Below are 16971 nucleotides of genomic sequence, written 5' to 3'. Positions count from 1 at the left end.
ATTTATCTTGTATTTTTGGTGTCAGGCCTGGGTCGGTGCCTGTCAGGTAGTTAAGTGACTTCATCAATGAATGAGTCTGGAGCACCCACGTTGAGGCCAAGACCTCTCTTCTGGGACGCATGGCTCCACCTGCGCAGGGGTGCTCCCTGTGAGGACAGCTACTGCTGACAGGACTGAGGCCTGCATGGGCCAGAGGACACAAGGAGGGCGACTCAGCAGAGCTGTGAGGATATGCGCAGAGGGGTGAGCTGCCAACCCAAGGACTATCACCGCAGTGATAAGCAGTCACTGACCGAAGCAGGGAGTTGATGCTGCTTAGGCCAAAGGCGGCCAAGGCAGCATGAAGACAACCCAGCCCTGGCCGGGTGGCTCAGCGGGTTGGAGCGTTGTCCCTTGCACCAGAAGGATGCAGGTTCAATTCCCTGTCCAGGCACATACCTAGGTTGTGGGTTAGATCCCCAGTCGGGGTGTGTGCAGGGAGGCAATTGATGCATGTTTCACACACTCTCTTCCCCCTCTTCCTCTCTCTCTGAAATCACTTAAAAAACAACAACACATATCCTCAGGTGAGGATTTAAAAAAAAGCCTGAACCCATAATACTGTGTTTTTTTACTAACCTTTATTTTTACTTTGTGGATGAACAGCAGTGTGTTCATAAATTGCCTTTCAGGTTAAATCCAGCCCTGAAACTGACAATGGTTTTGTTTCCCAAGAAAACTTCATTGCTTTACAGCCATGGGAAGAGAGGAAAGTGATAACTACAGTGAAGGATCTCACACAAAGTCTTCATGGGTTAACCCTCCACTTGCAGAATGTCATCCTAGGTCAGTGGTCCGCAAACCGCGGCTCACGAGCCACATGCGGCTCTTTGGCCCCTTGAATGTGACTCTTCCACAAAATACCACGTGCAGGCGCGCACGTACAGGGAACGCTGTGGAGTGAAAGAAGATGTAGTGTCGAGGATTGAGAAAGGTATGTTGAGATGGTTTGGACATATAGACAGGATGAACGAAAGGAGATAGACAAAACAAGTATACAAGACGAGTGTGGATGGGAGAGTTGGAAGGGGTCGACCTCAGCGAACGTACCTCAATCAGATTGAGGACGTTTTTAGCAAAGGCCAGCTTAGGAGTACCCTAATTAAGTTAATAACAATGTACCTACCTATATAGTTTAAGTTAAAAAAATGTGGCTCTCAAAAGAAATTTCAATCATTGTACTGTTGATATTTGGCTCTGTTGACTAATGAGTTTGCCGACCACTGTCCTAGGTCATCTTTTCCTGAATATGGAAAGCGATGCAGATACCCATTCAGAGCAGAGTAATCCAATTATATTTTCAAAGTCTATGGACATATTTGGGCATATTTGTTGCGTTCCATTTGAAAAGGATTTTTATTATAAAAATGACCTTTAAAACTTAAACGATATAGAATGAAATAGTGTATAATGTAAAAGTTCCCCTTTATGGGCCATGCTGTCCTGGGGGTGGGGAGCACAGTTCACCCATTGTGTGTATTTGTACATTTGCCTATTGAATAAGGGCTTTCTTCTTATTAATGAATGGAATCATTGTACAAACATTGTTCTAGTTTTTTTCACGTAATACATCACAAACATCTTAAACAAGAATATATAGACCAACCTCAGTCTTTATGGAGGCCATTATTCCAGAATACAAATATACGAGACCTTACATTTTCCACTTGATGGATGTTTAGGTAGTTCCTTCTTCTTCTTCTTTTTTTTTTTCTATTATGACTGAAAGATTGTGTGTACATGCATATGTGTGTGGGTATCAATGTGTGTGTTGACCCACATTTGTAAGTATCCCTATAGGAAAGATTCCTAAAATTGAAATTTCTGGATCAAGGATATTCCTTTTAAATGCTGATGGCTACGGATACCCTGCTTTATAAAAAGGCCCTTGCCAAGAGGAGGTGCTCCTCACATCTTCGTTAATAATGAACACTCACCCTTTTCATTTGTACAAATCTGATGGGCAAAAATACATATCTTGTTTTACTTGTATTTCCCCAATTTCTGGTAATTTTAGATCTTTCCCTATGGTTATTGGTAATTTATATTTTTCTTTTTCATAATCACATTAGCTTATAGTTTTCTCATTTGTTTGTAAGCAGTCTTTACATATTATGGCTATAAATCTTTGTCTGTTACATGTAGTGCTAATATGTTCTCCTAGTCTTCACTTCTTTAAATTTTGCTATGAGTTTCTCTATAGGAAATATAAATTTTTATGTCATCAACTACTGTCTCTCTTTCCTCTACGGCTTCTACACTTCCTGTTTGATTAGAAAGGTCGTCTCTAATATTCTTAAAATATTTTTCTTCTAAGTTTTTTGCAGTTAGCATTTTTATGTTTTATTCACTCTGGATTTGATTTGTTTTCATCTGAGCCAGCAGATAGCACATTTAATACTGTTTGAAAGGCATGAATCTTCTGATCTAATGTCATATTAAAAAGTTCACTGAAAGCAAGGATAAAGCAAGAAAAGTTCTCAGTTGTGGGAAACAGTGTATAGTCCCACCATCTTTCTTTCCCAGGGGACGTCCTGCTCTTGGGCTGCACTTTACCAGCTTCTTGGCAACATGCCATGCCTGCTGGGAGGTGCTGGCACCTGGAAGGCCCAACCTACCCCCCAATGTGTCCAAACTTGCTGCACTTCCTTCCTCGGCTCCACCCTCCTGATCTGCTTAGACCAGAGTTCACAAGTACTGTGGTCTCAGGATCCCTCCATTCTCTTAAAAGTGACTGATTATTCCCAAAGAGCTTTGTGTGATGATGTCTATCGATATTTCCCGTACTTGAAATTAGAATGGAAAATTTTAAATATTTATTCATTAAAAATACACTCACTATATGCTAACATATATCACTTGATAAAATAACTGTATTTTTCAAAACAAAAAAATTAGTGATAAGAGTGGCATTCCTTTTGTTTTTTCTTAAAGATCTTAAAAATTGATTTTTAGAAAGAGAAGAAGGGAGGGAGGGAGGGAGGGAGGGAGGGAGAGAGAGAGAGAGAGAGAGAGAGAGAGAGAGAGAGAGAGAGAGAGAGAAACATCCATGTGAGAGCGATACAACCATTGTCTGCCTCCTGCATGCCCCCTACCGAAGATGGAGCCTGCAACCCAGGCATATACCCTGACCAGAATGGAATTGGCAAGTTTTTGGTACACAGGATGATGCCCAACCAAGCCGCACCAGCCAGGGCAAGAGTGGCATTTCATTATATTTCTGCACATCTCTTTAATATCTGTCTGAACAGAAGAGAGCTGGATTCTCCTCTCTGCTTCACTCTCAATGTGTTGTGACATATTGTTTTAGTTAAGGTATATGAAGAAGATCTGGCCTCACTGGCACCCTGGGAGGGTTTGGGGACCCCTGGTTCAGCCATACTTGGAGAACTGGTGGTCTAGACCAACTGACAGCAGGCACTCCAGTACAAACATTAGCAGCCTGGCTTTCTTGGGGACATCGCAGACGCCAGGATTTGAGATGTGGTTGAAACAGCTCCAGGGCCACTGTCCTGAGTTTTCATGCATGAGTATGGCCACAGCAGGTGCATTATGACAGATGACACACAGTGACCCTAGGGGTTCACAGGCATTTGAAGCGCTGAACTTGCCTGGGGCAGGGCGAGGGCAGAGCTTGGCAGAACTGGGTCTTCAGGGCGCCACTCACTGAGGCAAGCAGTGAAGCCCAGCTGGCCACTCTGGGTGACAGAAGCCCCATCAGAGCCTGAGCTACTATAGCCCTCGGGCCAGCGTGAGAGGCAGCTTTTCCTGCAGGACTGGCCCAGGTCCCAAAGGCCACTGTCCTAACAACCACGTCCTCATCAGGCACAGAAGCAGCAGCTGCAATCTGACCCCTGGCTCCATGTCAAGGTCACCTGTGGCACTCCCTGAAGCCCCAACATCGGGGATCCATGCGACACTGTGAAGCTCCCGGGCACGGAGCCCCACTAGAGCCTTGCAGCCCCCATCCAATGAGCAGCAGACCTTTGCTTTGAACTTTGGGCCACATCAGTCAATGAAGACAAGACTTTTCCTGAACACGAGCAACTGGAAAAACGAAGCTTTTACTCTCTTTGGGGCTACAAATACTCCCCCAAGAGGGGCCAGAGGGTTCTTAAAGTGAGAATTCGTGCAAACAGAGAGAGGGTTCTAGGAAGCAAGCATGATGACTTCTGGACCCCAGAGTCTTGTGCTACCAATACCCTCTCCCTTCAAGACCTTACTCAAGCTCACGAGGGGAATACAAGCAACTCCCATGCCTGTCCTCCCACACCCTCTCTCACTCCAAACAGGAAGATTCTACTGAAAAATGCATCACAAAGAGCAAATTCAGTCAAGACCATAGCACCACAGGATATCGGCAGCCTGGATGGCAGATGGGAAGGGCAGATGGGGGAGGGAGCTGTAGACCCACAAACCCAGCTGCCCTCCTCCCCTCTGTCTATACATTTTGCAATAACTGTGATCGGTGATCCTTGTCTCTCGCCATTCCTGAACCTTCCCTCCAAGTCCCCCACCCCTACATGGAGACTGCTCAGAGGCAGTCAGGACCCCAAAGTGTTTTGCCAGCGCCCAACACGACCATGTTGCCAAAGGCCTAATTTTACATCTTCTCAAGAAAAGAACTTTCATAGGACAAGTAAAATAAATTTTATATTTTAAAAAAACCCTCAACAACCCTGCATTCCCACCTCTGAATGTATCAGATGAAATTCAGCACACCTGTTGTTCAGAGTCTCTAGTTTCAAGATTTCTGTGTTTCTGATCTCAACCACAGACATGCCCAGGGCTCCAGGGACCTCACCAGCAGTGCCCTGTACACAGTCAAGACTCAGGCGGGCCAAGCCCTCTCCACTTCCTGCTGAACCCACCATCCCTTCAAGGTGGCAGCTCCTGGCCACACATTCCCGTACACATGCCCCCCCCCCCCCCCCCCCGCCACACACACACATACCCTCCCAGCTTGTACCCATTTCTCTTCCATGTGCTCCAGGCTTGAAGGCCCAGCGTGCAAGGCTGTGCACAGGGCAGCAGAAGGTGCAGTGAGGCCTGTTACCCACCCCACAGGGACTCTCTGGACAAGGCCCGGAGAGGCATATTATCAGACAGGTGCATGCACGCTACTGCTCCGGGGAACCCAGGCACCCCACCCTGTGGAGCTGCAGTCTGTCCACTACACTTGGGCCTTGCTGCCCTTCCTCCCGCTGGTCTGCCTACATCTGGCCCTTCAGAGGCTATGTGCAATGGTGCACAGAAAGGGAGAATGCCGATAGCCTCTCCCTTCAAGACCCGATTCCAGCTTTGGTTTTAGGGGATGGGATGGAAAGGGGAGGCTAAGAGGAGAATGAATTTCAATGAACTTAATAAAGTTTAAAAAAATTTATAGGAATGGTAGAGTTCTGAGAGAATAACAGGGATACTTTGGGATTTCCAAAATGTCATATGCCCAATAGGGATTCTGACCACAGCCCACTGAGTCAGTTTTCCTTGATTTCAATAGCTACTGATATCAACAGAAGAACGTCAAAAAGCAGGCCAGGCAAGGAGAGAATCTGAGGCCAAAGTCAAATTTTCACACTCTCCCTCTTCTCAGGGGGCTATACAGCTCCTGACGCTGCAATGGATGAGTCAGTGCCACCCAAACACCAGAAATTTTATAATAAATCTATCCTTAAGTGTACAGGAAGGCATCACACCACCTTACATAATTACCGTAAACCGGTGACAGTGACAACAGTGATGATGGCATCTCTGTGTTTTTATAGAAACATCTCCGAGAGGTTCCAAGATGCGCAGCGGAGAATTACAGAAACAGGGGGCTGTGTGAGGCCCGTGGGTCGATTCCCTGGTCCAACGAAGAGCTGCACTGACTCATACGAGAGGCATGAGCGTCTGTACTATTTTTAAAGAACTTTGGGGGAAGTGTGGTTCTACCACCTTAGGTTCCCAATATAACACTCATTTCTATTTGTGGTCTGGTTAACACCATCTTCCATTTGGTCTTTCCTCCATGAATAAAGCATCCCTCACAGAAGTCCTACTTTCTAAACGTGTGATTATTTTTAAGTTTCAGATACATAAGTTATGCCCTTTCTGACCCTATAACAGGGGAGGTTCTGGGCCTCCCAACAGCCCGCTCCTTCCACCAATCCAAGCAAACACCTGGCAGCATCAGAAAAGTTGCAATGCAGAATACGATGACAGCGCTGACTGCTCTCCGCAATCCCTGCACAGCACCCCAGGGGTTCATCTCCCACCCTGGCCGTCCCCATGAGGTACTGCCCCTCACTCCCCCCAAGTGCCAGCATATCCTGGGAACAGAGACCACTCCGGGGGGGGGGGGGGTAGGCCAGCTGCCAGGGCTAGCGCACCATCCAGGCAGCCCCTCTCTCCAGAGCTCTCCTAGGCCCCCACCGTGGCTCAGGCACAGTGAATGGATGCCTGCATTGCCTTCCTCTCTGCCTTCCTGGGCAGAGATGGGTGTGGTGAGAAGATGACAGCCTGGGGGTGTCTTACTCTTTATTTATGGCTCTGTGACACTTTTTAAAGTGCTGAACGTTCCTAAAGGCTAGTGGATTCTTTCCCGAATCCTACAGAGACTGGGCGGTGGGGGCAGGAAGATGGGTGGGGGCAGGAGTTGGGATCCACATAGACTATAACTGTCTCAAGTTTGTGAACTGTTAGTATAAAAATACTCTCGGAGACTTTAATGGTTGAATGAAAATTCACACTCATTGGTTGAGGGGTCGGGGAATTCAGCCTGTGCTATAAGAATAACTTCACAGCTTGAAGGTCAGAAGGCAAAAGAGTCAGAGCTGTAATCGTAACGATTATATTATATGCAGGGTGGGGCAAAAGTAGGTTTACGGTTGTGAGTACATGAAACAGAGTTTACTCTTGTATTATTACTTATTAATTATTGTATTATTTTCTACATGAGCAACTGTAAAATAAGCCTCCTTCTGCCCCACCCTGTATTCTGAACTTTCTTTTCCTCGGGGTGGGTTGGCTACTCTGATCTATCCTACAACAAGCAGAACAACAGGAGGGGAAAAGAGCCACCCAGATTTGGAAATACCCAGATTTGGGTCACTCCCAGCGCTAGCTTCCTTAGAACGTCTCTCCTAACTCCTTGCTGATGGGCTCTCTACCCCTGGGGGGCTCCTCTGCATGCATTTGAACCCTGGCACAGCACTTATCACTGTCTTGTTGGTGCCCAATTTTCCGGTCTTCCTCCCCCATGCAGTGAGCCCTGGGACAGCATCCTGTTCTGTAGCATCCTCAGCAGGTAGCAGGCACCTGGCACAGGCCGGTGCTCGTTACAGGTAACTGAGGAAGTAATCCCTGAAGGAAGGGGCCCCAAGGACCAAGTCATATTTGAACGGTGTCTAGCGCAGAACCATATTCCACTAAACATTTATTGATGACTTTAGTAGAAAAGTTTTGCTAAAGTTTTCATATTCTGTAACAATTATTCAACGATTGCTGCTTCCTCTAGACGGGGTGAACTGTCCCTGGAAAGAGCCTGGGTCTGCTACAAGTGACCTGTGTATAGAATCCTACTGATAGTCACATATTTATAATGAACGTTTTGCATGATAATGAAAGTGGGGATGTTCCTATGATCTGTAGGGGAGAGATGAAAGCAGAGCATAAATGGGACAGGGCCCTCGGAGGGCAAGGTATGGCCCCGGCACATTTGCCGGACTCTGGTCCGAGGCCAGGTGCCTTTGATGGCACTGGCAAGCAGGTACTAGTGAGAGACAATCAGATTGACCATTTAATCCCCAGAATGCAGATACTGTGAGTCCATCTGGCTAGAACAACATCTTTTTAATTTACTGAGGTCTAAGCACTCATCCAACACAACTTCCCACTATGCATTTCAGAATCTAGAGTTTCGTGATCTCTTCACAAAGAAATTTAGCTAAATATGTTCCAAAGATAACTGGCAGGATTTTCTGAAAACACAGCAGAGCAGCAAGAGCAATTAGGACATTTGAAAAGTCTATCCCTCTGCCAGGCTATAAATGGGAAGAGATACCTGGATAAAACCATAATTCCCTCTATATAATTCATTTGAAGTCCACCCTCACCCAGCCCCACATTATTAAATTAGAAAAGTGTCTCAGAAAATAACAGCTGCACCAGGAACTGTCTTGTTCACAGTTGAGAGCAGTGGGTTGTGAGTGCTCCCTGGCCAGCAGTCAGCCTGTCTGTCTCCCTCTCAGAGTCACAGGTCTTTCCTAACATCAACTGTTACTGCCCTGGTGCCTGAGAAACTACCCAGGGAACCACCCACATCCTGAGGAATGCATCTTTTCTTTAAAATGCTGTTTTTAGTGACTCAGGGTGAAAACAAAGCACTCACGAGTGAGTAACAATATCCAGGGGAGGTCTCAACCTCACTCACAGAGCATTTGAGAACCCCACACTCCAAAGCAACAAACCTATGTATTTATGCACAACATCTCCAACATAAACAAAATGATTACAGAGGAGGAAAAAAATGAAAAAGCCCAAAATACATCTTCCTAAAGAGAGTCGAGCCCCGAAGTGTTCTCAGAGCTGACAGACCCACCCCCACCCCGACCCCCACCACCACTTAGGGAGACACAAACTTCTTTTCTCAATTCTATCCTCAGCCTGAACTCCAAGAGCAACCACACCAGCCGCTGAGAGCAGGCAGCACCACAGCTGGCCTCTGGAAGTGTACCTCTTTTCAAGAACGGGTCTTTAAACGGGGCCTCCTTCAGTGTGCTGTTGCTCAGGTGGTCACTGGACATAATCGAGTCCTTTGCAAGGGGGAGTCCAACCGTGATGCTGCCCCCCCCAGTTCAAAGCATCCCTTCAGCCTCAGGCAATCTCCTCTCCAGGCAGCTCAGAGGTGCAGTTATAGCCAGCGAGATGTGTGTGTGTGTGTGTGTGTGTGTGTGTGTGTGTGTGTCTTTCTACTGTATCAGCGGGGCCCAGCCCAGGTGCTAGACTCAAATGCTGTGGCTCCGACCGCAGACTGTGGCTACCAATTATCAACTGCCATCCACAGAAACCGGGAGCTCTGCGGCAGGAAGCCGCTGGTGTCACAGAGCAGATAACAAGTCCAGGGGCTGAACTCCTGAGAGCATCTGAACACCCAGGGTTTTAAACAGCCACACACAGCAATTATTGGTTTGCATTTCTTGTGCGTGGCCTCAGACGGGACATGTTACACACACAGATGAGTGGAATGCTGCTAGACAGATCATCTTCTGGTTCAATTACGTCCAATAATCTTTTTAACAGGCAAATATCAAACCAGACAAGAGAGAAAGAGGAAATCTACAAATCTCAATCCAATATTTCTCCCCATGATTTCTGCTAGAGGCTTTCAGAGTTGAAGAAATGGAGAGAGGGTGGGGGGAGAGCTTACCGAGGCAGCATGCAGCAGCATGTGTAAACAGGCAGGGACGCTTAGCCACTCATGCTTTTCTGCTGTGAATCCAGCCTCAAGAGCACGTCCGGGCTCAGAGCGCACGCTGTGTCCCTCACGGCAGGAGCCAAGCTGTGGGCTGTCCTCTGGGTCCTCCTCTCCCCAGAGTCTCTAACTGATGGGAGCAGCGTGCGTGGCTCCTGCAGCTATGCTCTGCACTGGCAACTGGCAAAGCCATAACCACAGCAGGAAACACTCACAGTTTCTCTCCCCCTGCTTCTCTCTCTCTCTCTGTCTCTCTCTCTCTCTCTCTCTCTCTCTCTCTCTCTCTCTCTCTCTCTCTCTCTCCATCATTATGTCTCCATGCATGGTAGTACAAATATTCCCCAGAGAATCCTCTACAGTCAGGACTCTCAATCTTCCTGTGCAATTTTAGTTTACAAGGTTCAGAAATTGCAGAAAAACAATCTCAGGTAATGAGAAAAGGCAATTCAAACACTACAGCAGAGCCATATCTCAGGAGGGCGCTTTTTCCTGGTTCATTTTGTGCAAGCTCAGCCTCTTTTCCCCCGAGGTCTAACCAGTTCGGTTCATGTGTGCATAAAACATCTCCAGCGCATTCTGATGCCCTGGGCTGTGTGCAGAGACTTCAGAGAAGGCTCGGTGTCTGTCACCACACTGTACCGAAAAAGTCCTGCTGTGGCCTCAGAGAAAAGGGCAGCATGCCACGGGAATATTGCAAATAACCCCAGCCACAAGCACTGCTCTGTGACCAGAATAGCCTTTGTTTTTCCTTATTTAGGGTAAATAGCAATGATGTGGACCATAACAATAGTTTTGGCTGTAGGAGGAGTTGTCAAAGCAAAACTAAACTGTTGGTTACTGCCAGCATTAGAAACAAGAATAGTTACGTCAGCAGCTGGTCCCTGCTGTCTGTCACCTGGGGCCAAGGAGAGTGGCTGGGCCTGATGTCACCTCTGGTCCTCAGGTTGGCGAGAAGACACCACTCTCTCATGTTCTAATGACTGGGGTGAGGTGGGGGGAAGGGGGCAGGAAAGGAACAAAAGAATCACCAAGAAGATTTCCCCAAGATTTCATGTGGATAAAAGACATGGGAATTTCAGCAGGAAAATTAACAGTTGTATACATTTGCATATGCCAATCAAGACAGCCTGATTTTTCTGGAGCCATTTCCGTATTTAAAATGTAACTCCCCTCTCTTATGTTATCCTTTTCCCAGACTTCTGCTCAGAGTCACGTAACTGGGTGAATGAAGAGGGCCAGGCTCCTGCAACTGGGCTGGGGCTTGGTCTCCCAGCTCAGGGAACCCTCCTCCGAGGACAGCTGGCCTCAGGAAGCATGGAGAGCCGCTCCTGCTGCGAGCTGGGCCTCTGGGCTCTCCCCGGTCCTGCAGCCCTGGGTCCTCGCTGTGCGGAAATGGCAGTTTCTGGGCAGGTTAGTCGTGGTGATAAGATCACTCTGGAATCAGGTCCTTTGAGAGGGGTATTCACAAGATTGCATATGACTGTCATGCGGGTCTATCATTGAAAATTTGAGATTTTGTCAACATACGGGACTTGAAAATCTGTTCTGTCATTTGCTAATAGACATATTAGCATTTTCACATGGTGGCAAATAGTCCTCTTTGGGGACTATTATTTAAAATGCAAATTTCATGGATTAAAAAATCAAGATATTTTTCATTTTTAATGGCTGCAGGGTATTTCACTCTGCCTTACACATTTATTTTGTTTGGCTAGCGTCCTCATCAACTGGGCATTTGGGTTATGGGAAATTGGTCTTAATTAAGCTCCTTGTTCATTCTGCTTAATCATGCTCAGCGTTTAATCTGTTTTTACAAGTCACTTTAAAAGTCTTTGACTTTATGGATGACACCTTCTTTTCAAAACACTGCCCACACCTCGCAGCAGGCTGGCTGGCATGTGCTGTGCTGTTCTCGGGGCGGAGGTGAGTGTCCGTCAGAGCCACGGGGCTGTGTGTCACGCGTGCCTGCCTGCCGCTTGGTTAACTCGGCACTACACCACTTCCCCGCATTCACCGAAGGGCTGTGGGGCTAAGTCACCAAGTGGTGGTTTTAATTTCGTTCCTATTCCCTTTTAAGCACCAGCCTGAGGAGAATGCTTTGGGAAGAAACTCATGACAAACATACTATTTTTTCCCCTTTCTATTGAATTTATTGAGATGACACTGGTTAACAAAATTATACAGGTTTCAGGTGCACAATTCCACACACATCATCTGTACACTGTACTGTTCACCACCTCAAGTCAAGTCTCTGTCCGTCACCCTGTTCCCCCCCAACACCCTCTTCCACCTTCTCCCACCCCCCTAAACATCTTATTCAAGCTGGTCATGAGGATATGTGGATCACGGGGGCCTTTTAAATAAGTGCCAATATTTCTGTCCCCCTAATTCAGGGAAAATGGCAGCATGCACAGCAGAAGGGCGTGAGAAGAAATAAGTCTGCTGAACAAAAACGTGCAAGTAGAAAAGTGTAAAAAAACATGTGCATTCAGGGAATCTTTCCTCCTTGTGTTTAAATATGCGTCTTTAAAAGGAGTACTTTGATGGCTGATTTTACTAATGTAAGTTTGGTGTAGTTAATAAATGTCCCCAAGCTGTGCGAGGTTTCCCTGTGTACAGCAGAGGCCTGGGGAAAGGTGCAAGGGAGGGTAACTAAGACAGATATTTGCACAAGGGTCTGTTGATAGCAACAAGGACCTCAAGAGCCTCTGCCTTCACAGGCTCACTCTCCCAACATCTTCCAGGTTTCCTATATAAAGGTCTCAGTTCATTACTTCATCTGATAAATATTTACTAAGTGGTCACAGTCTTCAGGAGGAAATATATTAGACCTTCCATGTAATCCAACAGACAAGCATTTACTGTAGAGTTGAACTCGTCTTAGGTTCCATCTGTAGAAAGTAGCTTATTTAAGGAACTGAACCAGCTCTAAGGATTGGCTTCCAGCCCAGATCTGACTATGACAAGTTGAGGTGGCTGGAAGCGCCTGTGTCCTGAGTGGCCAAGAGAGGCAGCACAGGGCAGGGATGTTAGCTCTTGGGCTACTCAGAGCTCATTAGCTTCCGAAAAAAATCTCTGGGTGATAAAGGGGTGCTCTGCTCTACCAGAATCTTTCTCTGTCACATACAACCTGGGTTAGCATCTAGCCTGGCCCAGTCCTCTGACTGAATCACCGTGGGCTTCTCAGTCATGCCCTGCTGTCCACCCACCCACCCCATTCTCCCACCTTTAACAGTATCCCAGTCAAAACAGAGTTTTTCTACAGAAACAGACCATTTGGAGAGTTTGAATACCTTTACAATGGTTACACAGCATAAAATTAGCATGTAAAAACATTTACAAAGATCTACTGTTCCGTTCTAGACACTTTCGAGTACCACCGTATATCCTTTATCTTCATACAACCCTGAGAAACACATTTTCTTTTTTTAAAAAAATATTTTATTGATTTTTTACAGGGAGGAAGGGAGAGGGATAGAGAGTTAGAAACATCGATGAGAGAGAAACATCGATCAGCTGCCTCCTGCACACTCCCCACTGGGTATGTGCCTGCAACCAAGGTAGTACATGCCCTTGACCAGAATCGAACCTGGACCCCTGACTCCCCAGGCCGACGCTCTATCCACTGAGCCAAACCGGTTAGGGCATTCTTATTCCCACTTTATAGGGAGGGAGCTGAGTCTCAGAGAGGATGTTTTGTCCAAAGTCATGTGGCTGCTAAGAGGTGGCTGGGAGTCAGAACCCTGGGCAGTCTGACTCAGAAGAGCCTACCCACCCACCCATCACTCCGCTCAGTGGGCCGTGAACTCAGAATTAATTATCTGACAGCCAACAAACTCAAATCACCTGAAGCTAACCAGCGGATGTTAGCTGATTTATATGAACTTATTTGGATAATGTTAGCCTGATTGCCTGATTCCTTTTAGGAACTAACTTGCAAATCCATGTTAAAGACCCTGTATCTTCACGTGTTGCCAGAGGCTCTCAGAGCCGTTTTATATGTCTCTTATGCCTGTTAATGTGACTCCTGTTAAGAATTGATGGCCCTGTCCATTACAAATTCTCATTCTTTGAGGTTTATGACTGTGCTATAAAATTCTGCTCTGAGATGAAATTTTCCACATAAAAATTAAGCCCTGGAATTTGGCCTTTAGAAAACACAACAGTATATTTTAAGTAAGGCTGCTATGCTTAAAGTCACGAGGATTTTAAAAGAACACAAACTTTGTGCTCCTGCATACTCAAAACACAGTAATAGTTTGTTTGATATTTGTGGACATTAGCCTACAGCATAGAATAATTTTATAATGTATTCTTGGTGCTTAAAGATTTTAACACAGAGAGGTTCTTATGTAGAAACCTGAATGCTCTGCACGTGATCCAACCGCAGTACTCCATTCCCCATCATTTTGTACAAATGTCAGCAAATATAAAATATGAGACACGATGGAGCTAGCAAGAGAAGGTGAATTAAAAGTGTATTAAATAAATTAGTTTAAATCAAATAGCCTTGAAATAGGTTCCTAATATGCAACAATAATCCTGAATTAACAACAGACTTTGAAGTTTACCTTATGCATTATCCATGCTGCTACAGTATTTTTTTCCTCTAATGGAAAAAAGAATTACATGTTATTCTGCATTTATGGCAATATAGATTTTCATAATGGCTAAGCTGCTCCTAATATGTGGGTTATCCACCTTTTAAAACTGCAGCTACTCTTCCAAGTCCCAGAAGAAAATGAAAGGCAGTATAAAATTTTTATAGTGGCTACATTCAGGGGCCAGTTGGATCCAAGTTTGGGCTCTATCCTGCTATCTGACTATGTCAGCTTGAGCTAAACCCCTGTTTTCTCATCTTTAAAATGAGGCTAAGAATACCTACATCATAAGGTGATTAGGAGGATAAAATGAAGACCACATATAACCCTTGCTGCTCCAAGGGTGGTGCACGGACCAGCAGCAGCACTGTCGCCCAGGAGCTGGTTAGAAAGGCAGGGGCCTGTGCCCAGCCCTACTAAACCAGGGCCTGCCTTTGAACAAAACCCCCAGGTGACTCATTTGCACATCAAAGCATCTTCTGAAACTTTGGTTTAATCCAAACTCCTCATTTGGACTAAATGAGCAAACCTGGGCCTCCGCCAGTTTGTGTCTTTTGCACATCACACAGGAAGGAAATGAGACTGGAACCCAGGTCTCTGGTTTTGAACCAAAGTGACTGCTACTCAATAATGACTTTAACAAATGGTGCTCAGCATGCAAGTGCTTGTGTGCACCTGTGTGTAAAATCATAATGCGGCCCTTCTGGGCTGAGGGCAGGGCCCAGTCCCACACAGGACAGGTGCTGCTTGCTGTCTTCCCACCTGTGCTGGCGGGCTGTTCCGGATCCATCCACACCCTGTAGGAGAGGCGGTAGGGGTTGACGGTGCTCTCAGGGCTCATGAGAATGGCAAAGCCAACCAACCTATGCTAACAGAGGCTCTGGTACCAGAATACAATTTCTAGGATAGTTGGCACTCTTTATAAAATCTCCAGAAGTCCCTCAGGAACTCTGGATACCATATGTTAAGAAAGAATTCTAATTTTACCTTTTGGGAAAAACTCAAGTGCTATGAGAAGACTCTTTCTAAAGACAGAATTATGAAGATGCCATTGGTCCACTGCTATGAACCTGGCCCGACTCCCTCATGTCCTCCCTGGCCTCCCTGCTCCCTGAGAGAGCCAGATGAAAGGAGAGTAGAGTCCTGGCACTGGAGAGTTCTGGAAACAGTGCTCCACTCCTGGTGCACGTGTCCTGCCGGTAGCCAGCTGCCGGCACCCCAAACTGTCTTCCCTACCAACAAGGCTATTCACATAATAACTGACACATCAGCGAGGGGAAGCTCTTGAAGGAGTCGTGGAGGTGATCTACGCTAGGCCCTCTGCATGTCAGGTGACATATACACATATTCTATATAAATCATACTAAGTATTTTAATATTTAAAATATTCAATGCGGTGACTCAGAAAAATATTTTATTCTGCTTTTCAAATATAGTACATTTCTTGATTTCATCCAAAAGCTGTAAGGCTATCCTTCACAAGTCATCCTATTTCTGGGTAGATCCTAAAAAATGAGGCTCAGATGTTTTAACTCAGATAGACACTACTATTCTACTCCCAGGTCTTGATTCCTTAAAAACTGTAACTGCCCCTTGAGATATGGGAACCACACGGACATCAGATCTGCAAAGACTGTGCATTTTTGTCCACAAACAGTATATGGCACACGTGTGGCATCCACAGTCGGTGTGTGTGGTTCCGACATTACTCAACGGCACTGGTCGTTATTCCTGAAGACTGTCAGACAGTGGTCCCTGCCACCACATGCATTTCCTGGACGGCCTGACTCTGGACGAAGGGCCACACTGTCATCTCTGGCGCTTCTCTTTGTCTTGCCTACACATTCTCAGATGTGTCTAGTTAATTCTAAGACCTTCAGATTCCTGGCTTTCTCAAAAGCATTCATTTCCTCAGAATGAGATAAAGTCACAGCACATGCGAGGGTGTTAGTTAGTGGATTAGAGCATAGGCTAAGGCAAGCACTGGAAACATCCAAGTTAATCCAAACTACGCCACAGCTATATAACTAGACTCTGTTTAATCTCTGGCACTTTAAGACTAGTCCAGCACATATATGTTTTAAACACAAGAATCACAGCTCTCTGGTACCAGGTCGCCTTTGGAAACATGAAGCGAATTCTCATTTATGTCAGTGTTTAGAGCTGAGCACTTACTATGTGCCACTCACTGTGAGGGGACAGGGGATACAAAGAAAACCAGGAACTGTCCTTGTCCCTGATGCCTCCAGTTCATGTCCTGAGCACTAGCTAGTGACACAGTGAGACTGATGTGACTTAGTGCAGTACCCGGCAGAGTGCTCAGCACAGAGCAGGTGAATGAACAAATGAATAAGTGTATGGGGTCCTCTAGGAGCATACAGCAGGGACACTTAACCCAAATGATAACAATAATAATAGCTAACACATAGCACTTACAATGTGCCAAGCAGCACTCCAAAGCAAGTACTCATTTAATTGAGCCTTACAACTATCATATGAGATGAGCACTAGTTATTACCCCAGTCTTACAGAGGAGGAAACGGAGGCACAGAGAGGTTATGTGACTTGCCCTGTGTCACGCAGCTAGTTAGTGGCAGTGCCAGAACTTGAACCAGGAAGTCTCACTTCAGAATCTACTAACCATTAGTCAGGCTAACTCTAAACGTGGCTGGTCCAGAGATGACCCCTGAGCCAAATCCTATTTTTGGAAGGACCTTGATCTAAGGGTGGGGCAAAAGTAGGTTTACAGTTGTTAATATGGAAAATAATACAATAATTAATAAATAATAACACAAGAATTAACTCTGTGTTTCACATACTCACAACTCTAAACCTACTTCTGCCCCACCCTGCATAAGCTCCATTTAAAGGATTCAA

General features: G+C 45.9%; 1 protein-coding gene across 2 annotated transcripts in view; it reads right to left on the bottom strand.

The window, feature by feature from the left end:
- LDLRAD4 (low density lipoprotein receptor class A domain containing 4) overlaps positions 1–16971 on the bottom strand; it is a gene marked incomplete at its 5' end in the record, with an annotated part of 330675 nt that overhangs the window by 19224 nt on the left and 294480 nt on the right. Inside the window, one exon of one of the 2 annotated variants that reach the window (XM_081096897.1) lies at positions 8756–8825. The exons of the other annotated variant lie outside the window; for it this stretch is intronic. Coding sequence (XP_080953023.1) covers positions 8756–8825 — 70 coding nt within the window. Of the gene's footprint in view, positions 1–8755; positions 8826–16971 lie in introns of those variants that run through there. 2 annotated transcript variants of the gene reach the window in all.

Source organism: Myotis nattereri, assembly GCF_964212035.1.
Source record: "Myotis nattereri genome assembly, chromosome: 8".
NCBI lineage: Eukaryota > Metazoa > Chordata > Mammalia > Chiroptera > Vespertilionidae > Myotis > Myotis nattereri.
Note: the sequence above shows the minus strand (reverse complement) of the source record. Positions and strands in the feature narration are given on the sequence as shown.